The following is a 17,733-nucleotide window of genomic DNA, read 5'->3' on the forward strand; positions in this document are numbered from 1 at the left end:
TCCGGTGCGGTGAGAGCGCTGCCTCCGTCTTCCGCGCCCATGATTAGCACTTCCGGTTTGCAAGTCCATTCATTCATTTCCTTCTGCACTGCAAAAGTATCTGTTTATGACGTCAGTTCCGTCCTTTCTAGAGCCCCGGACGTGCCAAAACACGCCCCGCCTCCTGAACCGGAAGCGACTTGCCGCTCCCCTTTCCGGTGAGGAGGTTGCTGTCGCCGCTGGAGCCGGGGTCGGGGTCGCAGCTGGGGGGTGGTGTCCGGTAATCGGCGGTGGGCGAGACCAAGAGAGACCCGTGGCAAGGGTACTTCCGGGTTAGAATGACCCGGAAGCGGAAGCGGGGAGGCTTGATTGGGTGTCGGTGCAGAGTGCCGTCAGCCTCTGGGCTCCGCCGCGCGGGGATTGAGATTCCGGATCGTGTCGGCCCCTCCCTCGGGCTCGGCCGCTGCGCAGCTGGGGCTCGGTGCCCGCGGGGGGTGGGCTCCCCCCGGGGGCGGACACTGCCCGCGTGGGCGGGGCTGCCCCCTGTGGGATGTGTGCGCGCGCGGGGGGGTCCCCGTTTCCCTGTGGCCGGGCCCCTGCGCTGGCTGCGGGGCGCGTCTCTCTCCCCCCACCAGCGCCGCCATGCAGCCCCCCGAGCCCTGGTTTCGCCAACGCGTCCAGTAACGCTGGTAGTTTGTTCGCAGAAACAGCCCTGGAAGGAGGAGAAATGCAAGAGGAGGGAGAGTGAGAGGGAGAGGGGGTAAGAAACTTCCAGGAAAATGCAGGGAGCTGCGGGTATGATTCAGTACTGGCTGCCCCCTCCCCGCCCCTTTTCTGTATGGTGGCCCTAGTGCCCAGCTCTGGGATCTGAGGCCTTTCTTCTTCTGGGAGTTAGTTCCGGTCCAGGGACTGACCTGTTTAAGGGTTGGCTATAGGGTGCTTCACCTCTAGGGCATCACTTCCTGTCTAGCTTCAAGGTATGGGGGAGGTGGGATTGGATGTCTGAGGGAATGACATGAAGATTGTTGACCTCTAGTGTATTAGTAGTGGTTGGGGAAGGAGAATCCAGTTATGGCTTTTCAAATTGTTACATAGAATTCCTTAATTCTTCTTCCTCAGAACTCTGTGAAGATGCTTTTGCATCTCATCAAATGCCCTGTGTTCCAGCATCACTTGGGCCTAAAACTTCCCCACCATGAAATCAGGTCTTGTACAGATATAATGATGTGTTAGGTACCACTCCCGTGTGTCATCCTCAGGGTTTTTTATTATTATTATTATAAAGTTGGAAATGGAACATCACAATAAATAAATTAACTGTGTGAAAGTAAGGAAATTATATTTAAAGTCTACTTTACCTATTCTTGCATATTTAGCCTTAATTGTACCCCCTTGTACACACCACTTCTCAACTCTAAGTCCTTGCTATGCTTTTCATGTATGTGCCAGTGATTCAGTGCTGTAACTCCATGAAATGTAAGCCCGGCCTGTGAAGTGTGTGAATCTGTGAGCGCCATAGTGGTGATACCTTGTCCCTCATGATAAGCAGTAATCGAATTCTCTTGTTTATTCAATTGTTTGTTCAGTGCATGTGAATTTGGCCTGTACATGGAAGGTATTGTTTCTGGTTTATATCAGGAGGGCACGTTGACATCTGTCTGATACTAGACTGGTGAATGGGAAGAAGGTCCCATCTGTGGCCTGTTTGTGGAAGCTGAGATGATGAAGGCTCTTCAGTGGGATCATGCTGTGGTACAGGGTTGAAGCTCCATCCCGTATGTGATAGTGGTAGAGCAATTGGAAAGGTTACATGCAGAGTTCTGGTAAAGTAAGTGTGAGCGGTGTTAAGGGGGTGGGATGATGAATAGGGATTCATATTTCCAAAAGGGTTATTATACTACAATGGGTGGCTAGCTGTGGGTAGGAGGACAGAAGTCTGTTGGAGGAACTTTATCTTCAAATTTCCTCATTTTGAAGGTTGGCATGCCGCTGAAATTGCATGAAATCTTCTGTTGTGACTATTCCCTCTGTCCCCCACCCCGCAGTTCATAATAACTTTGTCAAGCTTTCATCTTTTAAACTGAAATTTTCCAAGCCTCATCTCTCCCCAAATATGAAGGGTTTTGGGGGTTAGCCATATTTTGAGAACCAGTACAGTGGAAAATATACTTTTGCCTTTATAAATAAAATTGTGACTAACGACTCTAATAGTGGACTAGTTGGGGGTAGGAAGTTATTGACTGTCGCCATCAACATTGGTTTGGCTTTGAGTTTGAAAACTGAATTGCTTTTAGCTATCTTCCAATTTTCTAAATGAAAGAAGTGTAAGTAAGTGTGTGTGTGTGTGTGTGTCAAAATCAGGATTTTACTTAATTTTATGAGCCCTTGTCTTCTACACCTAAAACTTTACAGGTGGAACAATGGGAATCTGGCACCACCATCAACTTTGTTTGCATAGTGCATAAAAACCTCAATATTGTATTGAACAAACCCAATTTCATTTTGGTTTTAAGATTCTATCTGGGCAAATAGTGAAGGTACTTAAATCTTGTGGGTTTTTTTTTAAAAATGCCTTGGGAAACTATAGAAATGCCATGGGAAACGCTCAGAAGTCACAAAAATGCATTAACTCTGCCCCCTCATATACTTGCATTATGATTATGTTCTGTCATGTAATTAGGCTCTAATTTACACAGGCCCCTGCTTCAGTCATGGGCTGAGTGGTGTTAAGGAAATGAAGATGAGATGGCTTCTGTAACTCCCTCATGTTCTGGACCAGGTTATGATTGAATGACAATAGTGTAAATCCACAGTAATTCAATCAAAGTCTATTAATTTACAGTGAATTTATATTGGAGTAGCTAAGAACAAAATTTGGCCTTTAAGTATATTTGTTGGACAGTAGGTAATGAATGAGGCAAGGGTGGGTTCACTACACAGAAAGGAAGTAGTTCATTAAAAAAAATTACAAGTAATTGGGTTTATTTAAAATTCTTTGATTTTTGGCTGATATATAGGAATTGTGGTGTGTACAGCATTCATCTTCATTTTGGGTTTATTACACTTTTTAAAAATTTCTTTTCTACATTATTCATTGCACACTGCTCAGCAACCTGTCTATTTAATGAGATGGGGCCTACAGAAAAATAATATGTGGTCATGTAATTAAAGACTGTATTTCATAACTGATGTAGAAATGTACCAAGTTGAGGCTGCACTGGTAACCTTACCCTAGACACTTTCTAACTATGAGCACCTCACTTTTCAAACTTAATGTTCTCCAAACATAGTTTTTATTTAATGGAATTTAATTATCAAGTGATCAACATATATTTAATTATCAACATATATTTGAGTGAATGGTCTAAGCCTTCACTCTATCATAACACAGTTTTTGTATATGAATGTCCTTAGTTTTTAAATAGTCATTTCATTGGTGTTGAAAGCTTTGCCAGCTGAGCATATCACAGGGAGTGGATTTTTTATGTCTCTCCCAATTGCTGTGCTCATAGAGGTGAAGCTCCTCCAGTCTGGAGAGGGCTGCCATTTGGTCTCTGGCCTGGTCTACACTTCAACATTAGGTCAGTATAGCTACATTGGTCAAGGGTGTGAAAAATCCATACCTCTGACGGACATAGCTAAGCTGACCTAACCCTCAGTGAAGATGCAGTTCTGGTGGTGGAAGAATGCTTCTGTTGACATAGCTACCATTGTTAGGGGAGGTTGTGTTCCTACACCAATGGAAAACCCCTTTCTGTTGATGTAAGCTGCACTACACAACCGGGTTATGCTGGCATAGCTGTGCTGAGGTAGCTAGGATGGTGTAGTCTCTGCAGTGTAGCCATAGCCTCAGGTTGGCTTGAGAGCTGGGGTTGGGCAGCAGTGACTTGAGGGGTGGTGGTATATGATCGTGTGCCCAAAACATGGCTGAAGGATGGTACTAAAAGGGGGGTGGCATAGTGAGTCACTCCTTCACCCCTTTTGGAAGGAGGGGGAATGTGGAAATCAGGACTCCTGGGTTCTCTTCCCAGGGGAGGGCAGTGGAGTCTGCTTGGACTCCAGGATCCTTAGGTTCTGTTTTAGGCTTTCCCATGGGAGTGGGGTCCAGTGGATTAGAGCACTAGGAAACAGGAAATTGGGAGTCCTGGATTTTATTTCTTGATCATCTGTTGGCTCACTGTTATCTTGGGCAGATCTGTTTCCCTCCCTGTCTCTTCCCCCCTGTGTAACACTATGCTAACATTCTCCTGCTACCTGCGGGTGAGGGGTAGTTAGTGCCTGACGTTATGTTAGGATGAAGGGGCAGGGGCAGGCAGGATCTGGAATTCACACTGTTTGGGGGTTGGATTATATGCAATGTTGGGAGAATTTGTTTCCACCTGTGAGGGTCATGGCTGCAGAAACAAAACCCACCCACCCCTTCCCCACAGGGGAAATTAGTCATCTTTGGGGTGGGGGACTGTAAGTTCGAAGCTTCAGTCAGGAGGTAATTGAGAGGAACCTAGTCCTGGGTGAGTGGTGAGAAGCAGCCTCTTTTCCTTGCTGGGAGACAGGGTCTTGGCAGAAAGATCAGAAGAGGGGCCATGTTGCTTAGTATAAAAAGGGAGATCCCACAGGGGTCACTGCATTAGGCTGAGCCAGTTCCTCATAGACTCATAGACTTTAAGGTCAGAAGGGACCATTTTGGTCATCTAGTCTGACCTCTCGCATGATGCAGGCCACAAAAGCTGACCCACCCACTTTCCCTTAACTCAGCTGTTGAAGTCTCCAGATCGTGATTATCACAGACTCTCTGGGTTTAATGTTTTCCTTTTACATGTGTCTCTGTCTCCCTTTCCTTGTCTTCCCCCCTCTGCCCAGCTAGGATGGAAGAATCTCATTTCAACTCCTCCCCGTACTTCTGGCCAGCAGCGCCCACAGTCTCGGGACAGGTAAGGGCCTCTGTCTTCCACCATGGTCTGTTTGGTTCTGCTCCGTGCTGGGACCAGAGTGCTCCTGACCTATTTCCTACAGTGCCAACTGCTGGGAGGTGTCAATTCTGGGGTATTCTAAAAGAACTCTTTCATACTCATGTAGATCGAGAATACCATGTTCATTAACAAGATGAAGGAGCAGCTATTGCCCCCAGAAAAGGGCTGCAGCCTGGCTCCCCCCCACTACCCCACCCTGCTGACCATACCCACCTCTGTGGCCCTACCCACCGGCATCTCCATGGATTCAGACACCAAGTCGGAGCAGCTGACCCCACACAGCCAAGCCCCCGTGACCCAGAACATCACCGTGGTGCCAGTGCAGTCTGCCGGGCTCATGACAGCAGGTAGGGAGCACCATGGGGTTGTGGAGGAATGGAAGGGTAATCTCAGCATCTGAAGGGAATGAAGTGCATAGGGTTCTGAATGTTTTTCTTTTGGGGCTGTAGATTGACTCAGGTCTTGGACAGCAGATGGCATGGGGGGTCCTGGCCATACCTCTCTTAATTGTGCCCAGTGTACTTCTGGTGTTTCTCCTCTCCAGGTATTGCTGAGCATTTGACTTCCAATATCGGACAGCGGGATGGAATAGGGAGGATAGCTACTGTTCCTTGTGGATCAGGGTTAAAAATGGATTTTGAGGCCCCACTTTATTGGGGTGGGGGATCTGAAGGGTGATTGGACCCTGCCCCGATGTCTGGAGGGGCTGATCTCTGAGCTCTTTCCCCTTTCTTTCCCTGCAGGTCCTGGCCTGGTGATTACTTCCCACTCGGGTTCCCTGGTGACCACAGCCCCCTCTGCCCAAACCTTCCCCATCTCAGCCCCAATGATTGTCTCTGCACTACCCCCTGGCTCCCAGGCTGCCCTCCAGGTGGTGCCTGACCTGTCGAAGAAGGTGATAACCTCCCTTTCTGAAGGTGGGGGTGGGGGAGTTGCCCCTAAACCTCCCCGGGGCCGGAAGAAGAAGCGACTGCAGGAGTCAGGTCTGCCAGAGATGAGCGATTCATTTGTGCTGTCAAACGAGGATGATGAGGACCAGCACAAGGATGGCAAGACATACAGGTGGGGAGTGGGGCTCAACCATGGCTGTTTCACTGCATGGGGTGGGGGAAGCGGTTACATGGGAAAGAGGAGATTTGTGCTTTCTCCCTGTGAAGTCCCAATGTGCAGACACTTTCAGCTGCAGAAAGAGTTGAGATTTCATCTCCTTTTCTCTTTTAACAAATCAGGCAAATTAAAAAGTGCAGATCAATCTGATTTTAAGGATTGCTGCAGTGTCAGGAAGTAATGCTCCTGGAGCAGCTAGTTAATGAGTCTAATTAGTCTAAACCTCACCTGATAATGTCACAGCTGTGTAGTGTGTCGGCTGTACTGCAGGGTGTAGTACCACTTGCGGCAACTAGGAGCTGCAGTACACCTGCTTGCAACTGGGATGGGACTCCTGCCTCTGCAGTACATAGACCCCAGACAGCAGTGAGCAAGGAATAGACTTCTGTGGGGTAATTTCAGGTCACATGCTCCCTGATGGCTCTGCTCCTACTCTTCCACCCCAGCAAAAGGTTGAGGGATTTCTGAGCTAGGGGTTGGAGTGTTTCTGAGACTGGTGGTGGGTGTCAGATAAGGGCCGGGGGAGAGTTATGAGCCCAGAGATGCATTTTCTGAGCTTGGGAGGGGTGTGTCTTTTATGTTTATGAGGGATTGGTGGGAGAGGGGACTGGTTCTGAGCTGTGGAGAGGATAAGTAGGAAGAGGAGAGGGTCTCAGTCTGGGGGAGGGTAGAGTGTAGGTGTTTCTGAAAAGGTGAACATTGAATGTTGTTGAGGAGGCCGGGGGTGTTTCTGAGCTGAGTGGGTTGGGTTGACAGGGGTGAATGGGAAGGTGAATAGTGGTAAGTAGAGTTTGGGAGAGCTGAAGAGGTCATAAGGCTAAATATTTTCTGCCACCCTGGCCTTTACAGCAGTGTCCCAGTTCTGTATTTGGAGTGGGAGAGGGAAGTGGTGGTGGGGCTCTTTTCCCCACTTCCTTACTAACCTTCTTTAATCCCTTAACAAAGCCTGTCCTTTGGGCTTCTCTGGATAGTTTTTGTACCAGTATAACTCAATTTCTGTAAGCTATTTCAGTACAAGCACCTTTTGCTGTATAACTGTGTCCAAGCTGGGGCTTGTATCACTTTAACTATACTGATATGTTAAATTGATACAGAAACTTGATGTGAAGCCAGCCCTTTGACCAATGTCCTAGTTTTTCACTTTGAAAATATGATCAACCTGCAGGAGGTTTGGGGGAGTTTGCTACTTGCAGCCCCACCATTTATTTTGGGCATCGACCACAACTCTGTGCGACTCAAGCGTCATACGTTCTGGGTCGCTAGTTAGTTTGTTGAAGGTGTATTTATAAAGGATGCACTTGGCAGTGAACACTAGAATTAAAGCTATACTAGGACTTTAATTATAGCCCTGTTTGCTTGTAAGTCTGAAAAATGCCTCTAAGCAGGTGGAATGACTCCGCAAAAACCTCTGTGCAAAGTTTGGGCTTTTCCCTCGCGGGCCAATGTTTGGAACAAAGGAAAATGAGTTGATAACCAGATACCAGTAACCAGACTGAACTCTACAATGGGCAGATTTCTGTGGGTGTGGAACCTACCTCCTCTCCCACGTCCCAAACAGCCCTTCCTCAAGCACTTGTGCAAGGGGAGAGGGAAACTGAGGTGAGGTTCACTGGTGATCAGGTAGTAGCTCTCCCTGCTTTGCAGTCTCTTTGCTGCCATCTTCCATGCTTACTCTCAGCCCAAAGGTAGATTTTTTTTTGAAATTGAGTAAAATCTTATCTTCTATTTGAGCTGTGGCAGAGAAGGAAAAAATTTAACTTTTCCCTCTGTAAAAATCACATATAGTGCAAATATGGCCAAACTTTGAGGACTCCTGGGTTCTGTTCCTTGCTCTAGTGGGGTTTCTATAGTGCTCATTGCTATAGTGTCAAAGTGCTTGTTAGGTAAATTACTTCTGCCTGATGAGGTTCGTAGTGGTCTTCATGAAGTCTCTACTCTTTTCCTTTCCTGGTTGGAGGAAGCTTTGCTTGGGGTGTGGATGTACATGTGTGGTGGTGTTTTCATAAAAACACTGATTCTGGTAGAAATGTTTCATTGTTGAGAGTCTGGCCAGGTGCTCTGAAGAGGATTAAACTAGATCAGTCTGCTGTCTAGGAGTTCGTTCTATAACTCCAACCCTGCTCTGAGATGGCTTAATGTTTGGCTTCCATGTGTTTCTTCCTAGCTTTTCTGAGATGCCTTGCTGTGCAGGTTGCTGATAATACCTAGCTTCTAACTCACTACTGAAGAAGATAGAGACTAAGGCCCTGAAGTGGCAACAGAAATAGGCTGGAGCCTGTGGAGGAACCATAGCTTAGAGGTGATGTACTCACAGCACATCAGCTCACCGAGGAATGGGCAGCCTTCACCCAGCAAGTTACAGTAACTTGGTCTGGAGATGATGAATGTGAGGCTCCAGAGTGGCTAAATCCTCCTCTGGGAGGAAATGGTGGAGTTTTCAGCAAGCTGGGGGTGGAAGGATCATCTTGGTATTAGCACTAACTGCTCATCTAGGGTTAGCGACGAGTCCAACAGAACCCTATGGGTTTGCATTGTACTGCTGGGGAATGCCTGCCGAGACAGAGGATAGTGTCTAAACCAGTTCTTTGAAATTTCTTCCTTTCTGAATAGCATCACTTCACTCTTGCCTGCGTGCAGTGTCAGCCAACTGTTGCTTCAGCTATGTGCTGATTTCTCAGCATTTTGACATCCTTGCGATGTGATGGCTGTGTTCGTGGGAGATGAGCTGGATAACTGGTTGTGGAGTTCAGTGGAGCACATTGCTTCTCACCACATCTTCAAATGGTCTGCTGTAGGTGTTAAAGGGGAGGGAGGACAGCATAGATCCCTGTGGGTACTGGGGAAAGAGGAGCTGTTATCCATGACTACTTGGGGGCCTGTTGGAGTGGAATTATAAGAGCCATTGTAAAGCTATACCTTGTGTTCTAGTTGTGTTATGTACGCAGTCAGCAGCACCTTGTGGTCAATTGTTGAAGTTAGCAGGGAGGCCAGGAAGTAGCTGTGCCTTCTTTCCATTGACATGAGGAGGTAATTATTTGGTGCCTCTAAGGGTTTCTCATGCTGTTCCCTAGTCTGCATAGCAAAACATCCAGGATCTGGGTGACTTGGTTATCACAACTTTGTTTAGGAACAGGTGGTTTGAAACTGGACAGTAGATGAATTTCTGCACCCAGGGTTTGCTTTTCTGATCAGACAGAGATAACAGTATTTTTCAGGGAGATTGAGGGGTTCACTTTTCTGAAGGAGGTAATAATGCTTTCTGTTAGGAAGGACATCTTATGTTCACTCATGGGCAGGCTTTCATTACACCGGGACGTAGATCTGTTCACGGATGGTGGCTGAAATGTTTCTCAGGGCTTCTGAGTTTCCTGGTGTGTGATATGGCACAGCTCTGCCAGGGCTGGTGAGGCAGTTACTGCTGTCTGGTCCAGTTTAGTTCTCTGCCTTGGCAAGCCCCTCTTCTATGTGGCTCATTTTCCCTCTAAAATAACATGAAAGCTCTTTGCATGTGGTGTTTGGTTCTGATGTCTGGATTGTGCAGACCAGGATGATTAGCCAGTTCGCTATATGGAATAACTTCGCTGGTTGTGATTTTTTTTTTTTTAAAGAGGGGGGGACAAAAAAGCCTTCCCACTGCTCCCTGCCTTGTGCTCCTGTACCTCCCCCTGCCATTTCACTGGTTCCCCAGTTCCCCTACCTTCCATTGCTCTTTGATCAACAGCTTTCTTAGGGCTGGGGGAGATGGGCGACTGGAAAATAGGAGATGTGCTGGGAAGACTGAGATGAGGGGACAGAGTGAGGAGCACAGAGAAATGGGGGCACAGGAGCAGATTGACTTTGGGGGATGGAGGGAAAGTTGTGAGTGGCTAGGGAAGCCCAGGGTCCAGGAAAAAGGAGAGGGCAGGGCGGAGGAGCCACAGGCTCAGGTACAATAGTCATACAGGACTTCATGCTTGCCAGCTTCTCTGTGCCACCTCGAACCCCAAGTTCCATTTCCTCTGTCCTCACCCCAAGGCTTTTACTTGTTTGATCAGAGGGGCTAGAGTCGCAACCCAATGAACTTCTGTTGGCTGGTTGTCGCAGAACTCCTCACCTGGCTACCCATGCACATTCATCAGAAATGGAGCTCTGCCTGACAAAAGACTTTCTCTGCCAGTTCTCCTCTCTTTCAGTGTTGGGATGAGGACAATTGCGGAGCATCAGAAAGGCTGGAGAGACAGGAAATCCTGGGGCCTGGAACTCCCTGTCAGCTAAAAATTCAAGGAAATGATAAGCTTTGTTTAAAAACCGGTTAGTTTCTCAACTGATATTTACTCGAATGCAATCCACAGAATCATTGAAACGAGTTAAGTCCTAATTTGGTGCGGACACTCTCATAAGTACATAAGAACGGCCATACTGAGTCAGACCAATGGTCCATCTAGCCCAGTATCCTGTCTTCCAACAGTGGCCAATGTCAGATGCTTCAGAGGAAATGAAAGGTGTTCTATACCCCTAATCATTTTTGTTGCTCTTCTCTGTCCTTTTTGCAATTCCAGTATATCTTATTTGAGATGGGACAACCAGAACTGCATGCTGTTTTCAAAGTGTGGGTGTACCATGGATTTATATAGTGTCATTATTATATTTTCTGTCTTATGGTTCTTAACATTCTGTTAGCTTTTATTGATGACCGCTGCACACTGAGCAGATGTTTTCAGAGAACTATCCACAATGTCTCCAAGATCTTTTTTTTTTTTTTGAGTGATAACAGTTAATTTAGATCCCATCATGTTCTATGTATAGTAGGAATTGTTTTCCAATGTGCATTACTTTGCATTTATCAACATTGAATTTCATCTGCCATTTTGTTGCCCAGTTACCTAGTTTTGTGAGATCCCTTTGTAACTCTTCTAGTCTGCTTTGGATTTAACTATCTTGAGTAATTTTGTATCATCTACAGATTTCGCCACCTCACTGTTTACCCCTTTTTCCAGATCATTTATGAATATGTTGAATAGTACTGATACCAGTACAGATCCTTCGGGGGTACTGCTGTTTACCTCTCTCCATTCTGAAAACTGACCATTTATTCCTACCATTTGTTTCCTGTCTTTTAACCAGTTACTGATCCAGGAGAGGACCTTTCCTTTTATCCCATGACTTCTTACTTTGCTTAAGAGCCTTTGGTGAGGGACCTTGTCAAAGGCTTTCTGAAAGTCCAGGTACACTATATCCACTGGATCACTCTTGTCCACATGTTTGTTGACCTTCTCAAAGAATTCTAATAGATTTGTGAGGCATGATTTCCCTTTACAAAAATCATGTTGACTCTTCTCCAACAAATCATGTTCAGCTATGTCTGAAAATTCTGTTCTTATAGTTTCAACCAGTTTGCCTGGTACTGAAGTTAGGCTTACCAGCCTGTAATTGCAAGGATCCCCTCTTTAGCCTTTTTTAAAATTGGTGACACATTAACTCTCCTCCAGTCAAGTAATACAAAAGGTGACTTGGTGATTTAAATGACATACCACAGTGAATAGTTGTGCAATTTCATATTTGAGTTCCTTCAGAACTCTTGAGTGAATACCATTTGGTCCTGGTGACTTATTACTGTTTAGTTTATCAATTTGTTCCAAAACCTCCTCTATTGACACCTGAATCTGGGATAGATCCTCAGGTCTGGTTTACACTACAGATTTGTATTGATATAACTACATCACTCAGGGGTGTGAAAAATCCACACCCCTAAGCAACATAGTTAAACGAACCTAACCCTCTGTGTGGACAGCGCTATGTCGGCAGGAGAGCTTCTCCTGGAATGGAACCCAAAATTCCTGAGTCTCACCATTCCACTGCTGTCAGTAAATATCTGTGAAACCCACTGGCAAAATGTCTCATCCCCCTTTAGTGCTAGTCCTTACAGGGGATGACAACCTGCTCTTGCTCTCAGTTACTCGGTTAGTTCAAGTAGCAGAGGATCTAATGACCCAGGTGGATGGCAATAGTATGCCACAGAGTGGAATTCTTGAGGTTTTTTCAGTTTGCTTTTTAAGAAACCAAGGAAATTCTCTCTCTCTCTCACACACACACACACTCACACACTCTCTCACACACACACACACACTCACACACTCTCTCACACACACACACACTCACACACTCTCTCACACACACACACACTCACTTAAAAGAAAATTAGGGTTGCAAAGTAAGAAATGCACAGGCTTAATTCTGGCAACCTTAGTGTAGAGAAGTTCCTTGTTGTCTGTAGGACCCCGTCTTGTTTGTTGCGGAAGTTGGAAGGTCTGTAGTGAATGAGACGGGGGCTGCGGGAAGAAAGAAGATGGTCTTATGGTTAAGGCAACTGAATGCTGTCCTAGAAAATTGGATTCTATCCTTGCCCTGCTACAGCATTCCATCAAGTCACACCAAACCTTTCCCAGGTGGTGATTAATTGTGTGTTCCTCGTTTTCTGAGTGTCAAATGTGAGACCCTGGGGTCTGATTTGCAGAAGTACTGAGCATTCCTAGCTCCAACCGAGATCAGTGGAACCTATGCATTGAATATATATATATATAATGCTAAGTACTCTATAGAAATCAGGCCCATGGCGTTTCAAATTGGTGCCCCTTAATTAGTGGACATTTTTGACCTTTACCTCTGTGCCTCAGCTCCATAGAATGGGGATAATACCTCACCTGAGAACAGTGTTGTGAAAATATATTCATTAATGTTTGTGAAGCACTTAGATACTATCGTGATGAGCGCCATGGAAAAGCCTATGAGGAAATTAATAATTCTGTTTTAAGAGCAGGATTTTAAAGGGCCACATATTAAACAATGAGGACAAAACAAAATGGTGAGCACTGTTCACCCTGTATGTTGAATGAGGTAGTGGTCCTTTGGAAATATGTGAAAATGGAATTAAAGACTTTATCATAATGCATATGCACAAGGGGGCAAATTAACATTAATACATTCTAAAGCCAGAAGGAACCATTATAATAATCTAGTCTGATCTCCTGTATAACACAGGCCATAGAAGTTCCCCAAAATAATTCCTAGAGCAGGTCTTTTACAAAAAACATCCAATCTGAATTTAAAAATGGTCAGTGATGGAGAATCCACCATGACCCTTGGTAACTTGTTCCAGACTATTTCATCTTATTTCAAGTCTGAATTTGTCTAGCTTCAACTTCCAGCCATGGCTCATGTTGTATACTTTTCTCTGCTAAACTGAAGAGTTCATTATTAAATATTTGGTCCCCATGTAGGTACTTATAGACTAACCAAGTCACCCCATAGTCTTCTCTTTGTTGAGCTAACTAGGTGGAGCTTCTTGAATCTATCACCAGCAGGCAGGTTTTCTAATCCTTTAATCATTCTTGTGGCGGCTCTTTGAACCCTCCCAAATTTATCACCATCCTTGAATTGTAGACACCAGAACTGCACACAGTATTCAAACAGTGGTTACATCAATGCCAAATACAGGAGTAAAATAATCTCTCTACTACTACTTGAGATTCCCCTGTTTATGCATCCAAGGATTGCATTAGCTTCTTTTGGCCACGGAGCTGCACTGGGAGCTCGTGTTCAGCTGATTAGCCACCATGATCCCCAAATCTTTTCCAGAGTCACTGTTTCCCAGAAGAGAGTCCCCCATTGTGAGAGTATGGCCTACATTCTTTGTTCCTAGCTATATATATTTACATTTAGCTATAGGAAAACTGTGTTTGATTGTGCCCAGTTTACCAAGTGATCCAGATTGCTCTGTATCAGTGACCTGTCCTCTTCGTCATTTACCACTCCCCCAATATATATGCATCATCTGCAAACTTTATCAGTGATGATTTTGTTTTCTTCTAAGTCATTGATAAAAATGTTAAATAGCATAGGGCCAAGAACTGATCCTTGTGGGACCCCACTAGAAGTCTACTGGTTTGATGATGATTCCCTGTTTGCGGTTACTTTTTGAGACCTATCATTTAACCCCAAGTTTAATCCATTTAATGTGTGCCATGCTGGTTTTATGCTGTTTAATTTCTTTAATCAAAATGCCATGTGGTGCCAAGTCTATTGTGTATCAATGCTGTTATTTCTATCAATCAAACTTGTTGCACAGGCCTCCTTAATTCTGACATTTCCTAACTTTCAAGTGCTTGACTTTGCAGTTTCACTCTTCTTTAAATGTATTTTTTTTGTGTGTAATTAGTATACTGGTTAACGTCTAGTTCCACATCAGCAGTAGGTTAATGAGTCACCATTTCCTCTGCCAGCTTCCCAGTACTGAAAGCCCAGACTTGGTACTGCATGACATTCTGATTAAAAATCTAGTACAATACAAAACAATAGCGTACACATTAAATGGATTAAGAATTGGCTAACTGATGGATCTCAAAACCAGTGGTCAGTGGGGAATCCTCATCCAATAGGGATGTTTCTAGTGGTGTTCTGCACGGATTAGATTTAGGCTCAGAACTATTCTATATTTTCATCAATGATCTGGAAAGTAAATATAAAATTTACAGATGACGCACAGATTGGCAGAGTGGCAGATAACGAGGATATTGCAGTCATACAGAGCAATCTGGATCACTTGGTAAGCTGAGCCCATTCAAATAAAATGGATTTTAGTACAGCCAAATGCCAAGTTATACATCTAGGAATCAAAAATGCAGGCCATACCTACAGAATGGAGGACTGTATCACCGAAAGCAGTGACTCTCTAAAGCAGTGGTCCCCAAACTTTCCGTGTGGCGGGCGCCGGATGATTAGCCGCCGAGGAGCGTGGCCGCCGGGAAGCGGCAACGCGAAGAAGCATCGCCGCCGAGAAGTAGCGTCGTCAAGAGGCGTCGCCGCCGAAATGCTGCCAAAAATCAGCGGCATTTCGGCAGCGACGCTTCTTCGCGTTGCCGCTTCTCAGCGGCATTTCGGCGGCCACTTGTCCAGCGGCCAGTAGGCGGGCACACATAGATGCCCTGGCGGGCACCGCGTTGGGGACACCTGCTCTAAAGGATTGTGTCATAATGGACAAAGAACTTAACAGGAGCTCCCAATGCAACACTGTTGCAAAATGGTGGCCCTGATCCTTGTATGTATGAGCAGGAGTAGGGAGGTGGTTTTACTTCTGTCTACGGCATTGGTGAGACTGATCCTGGAATAGTGCATCCATTTCTGGCATCTACACTTTGAAAGGGATGTTGAAAAAATTGAGGATGTTGAGTGTTTGGAGAAAGGCCACATAAATTATTTGAGGGCTGGAAAAAATGTCTTGTAGTGAGAGACTTAGAGCTCAATCTGTTTAGCTTAACGAAAAGAAAATGTAGAGCACACCTTATGGGTCAGAGGCCTCTCCCAGAGCTTTCCCATGCAATCCAGAAATGTGAAATTGACATCTTCATAAGGTTCACTGTCATCCACTGTCACAGGCTGGGTTCTGAATAACAGTCCTGAGCCGACAAGAGTGGTGGTTAATTTCACTTGATTGTACTGCTACTTAGCAAAGCTCTGAATAGCAGCAGTGACCAGAACCAGTTGTTTGGAGATTCAGGAAAGTGACACTACATTAGTAACTTGAGTCACATATGTAAGATCAGATGGTGATTGGGGCAGTTTATATACAGAACTCTGGTGCTAGGGTGACAGGCATAGATATCTAACTTTTTAAATAATTGAGAGCTTAAATTCTGCAGTCATGGGGCCTCCTCATTCACCACTTAGAAACAAGTGGAGTTGTTGAGCCTAGTAGATTTCTGTGATTAGCATGAATGTATTGCTGTAAGTTGATTTTGACTGCTGTGTTGGAGGCTTCATCTGAGGACTTTCAGAAACCTACAGCCTCCTTAACAAAGCTAGATATGTTGGCTCACATTCTCCTGACTTTGTATAGCAGGATTGAGGTCAGGCTTGACAAAGCCCTGGCTGGAATGATTTAGTTGGGGATTGGTCCTGCTTTGAGCAGGGGCTTGGACTAGATGATCTCCTGAAGTCCCTTCCAACTCTGATATTCTATGATGTATCTAGTTGGACCAGGATGATATACCTATTTTAAGGTGTCTGTAGCCCCAGGGAATCCAACCAAATGGAAACAGAAAAGTGTTAACGTGTTTGAAGTTTCCAGTAACTGATGTGACTGCTCAGTAGTGAGAAGCTAGCATAGGTGTTTGGCAGGTCACTGGTGTGTTTACAGAAAGCAAGCAGGTATTAGTGTTGCTGTCTTGTAGGGAAGGCGATGTAGGGTATTGTCTGGTCTTGTCAAGCCACCTCAGGTGATAGGAGGACTGGACATGGCTGGGATGGCTAGCTGGTTGTAGGTGGCACATATAGATTTGATAGTATGTACATTAGTAGGATGACTGTTGAACAGTGTAATTAAGAACACGGATACTATACATGCCCTGCCATGTGCAGGCATAAAATTTAGTCTTTAGTTTGAATGAAGGGTGGCTTGGGAGACAGAGTTAAAGTTGCTTAAGCTACTTTAATTTTGCATTTCCCTTCTTTCCAATTTTGTTCTTAGAGTAACCTCTGAGTTGTCTGGTTTTCAGATATTATTTTTAATCTGCAATGCTCTTTTGTCCTCATAAACTACTATTATGTATATGAAACCTTGACTCAAGCCCTTCTTTTGTCTGCTGGACCATGCTGACTTCCTAAAGCCCATACCAGACCCAGAGGGACATTTAGAATCATGTAAAAACTGGATTTAATAACTAAATACAATACATTGTATGGTTAAGGACTTGAATCAAAATCCTTGCATATCTGTATTATAATAGGTCATTATTATCTGGTTGTGTTTTTGCAGGCCTCTTGCCTTATACAGTTAAACAGGGCCCAATGAGTGAGGCAGAGGAACTGTTAATTGAACAGTGAGGGGGCAAAAGTACTGTTCAGTTGTCTCTGGGCACCAGATGAAGCAGGGGTCTCACGGATATAAGTGTGATTGTGTTCTTGAAGATAGTGTCACAATCACCCAGATTTATGGGAACAGAGTTAAGGTTGCACATCCACCCTTAACTTTGGCATTTCCAAGTTGTGAGGGCTTCTGTGTAACTACACACTGTTAAGGTAATGCATACTGGAAGGAGTAATTTGAACTCCTTTGACAGGTTGGGAACTATATTAACTCTAACCACTCAGGAAAAAATCCTGGGCTCTACTGAGAATAAATTTTCATTGAAACTCTACAGTGTGCAGCACCAGTTAAGAAAAACAAAACTGTTAGAACACACATACAGTGGGATAAGAAATCATTTTGGGAATATTGTGTCATTTTATAAAGGACTTCACCTGCAATTTCTGGGCCTCCCTCTCAAAAAGGATATACCAAAATAGTGGTGGTTCAGAGACAGAGAGTGAAAATGATTAGAGGCTTGGGGAGATTGGGACTGTTCAGTAAAGAGAACAGATGAGTGAGAGGAATACAAACTAATGAATGGAGTAGAAAAAAGGTTGATTAAGATGCCCTTCTTAAACTTTTATCATAATACAAGGGCAAGGAGACCTTCAATGAAATTGAGAGGCAGCAAATTCAAAAATTATAAAAGGAAATTATTTTCTTACCTAAGGTAACGTGAACTTTCTCATTATCCATATAAATAACCTATTTTGAATCCAGCTAAGCTCTTAGTCTCAATAGGATAATAAGTTCCACTGATTAATTATGTATGTGTGTATATAATAAATACAAATT

At 44.8% G+C, this 17,733-nt stretch overlaps 1 protein-coding gene across 2 annotated transcripts in view; it reads left to right on the forward strand.

Moving 5' to 3' along the window:
- Positions 1–680: 680 nt before the first annotated feature.
- The window catches only part of ZNF384 (zinc finger protein 384), a 36,969-nt gene continuing 19,916 nt past the window's right edge, over positions 681–17,733 (forward strand). Inside the window, exons 1-5 of one of the 2 annotated variants that reach the window (XM_065403061.1) lie at positions 681–739; positions 1,618–1,807; positions 4,844–4,910; positions 5,056–5,296; positions 5,693–6,011. In XM_065403061.1, the coding sequence (XP_065259133.1) occupies positions 4,845–4,910; positions 5,056–5,296; positions 5,693–6,011 (626 nt within the window). In that variant the 5' untranslated portion in view covers positions 681–739; positions 1,618–1,807; position 4,844. The other variant, XM_065403069.1, reaches the window with a different exon arrangement.

Source organism: Emys orbicularis, chromosome 1 (assembly GCF_028017835.1).
Source record: "Emys orbicularis isolate rEmyOrb1 chromosome 1, rEmyOrb1.hap1, whole genome shotgun sequence".
Classification (NCBI taxonomy): Eukaryota; Metazoa; Chordata; order Testudines; family Emydidae; genus Emys; species Emys orbicularis.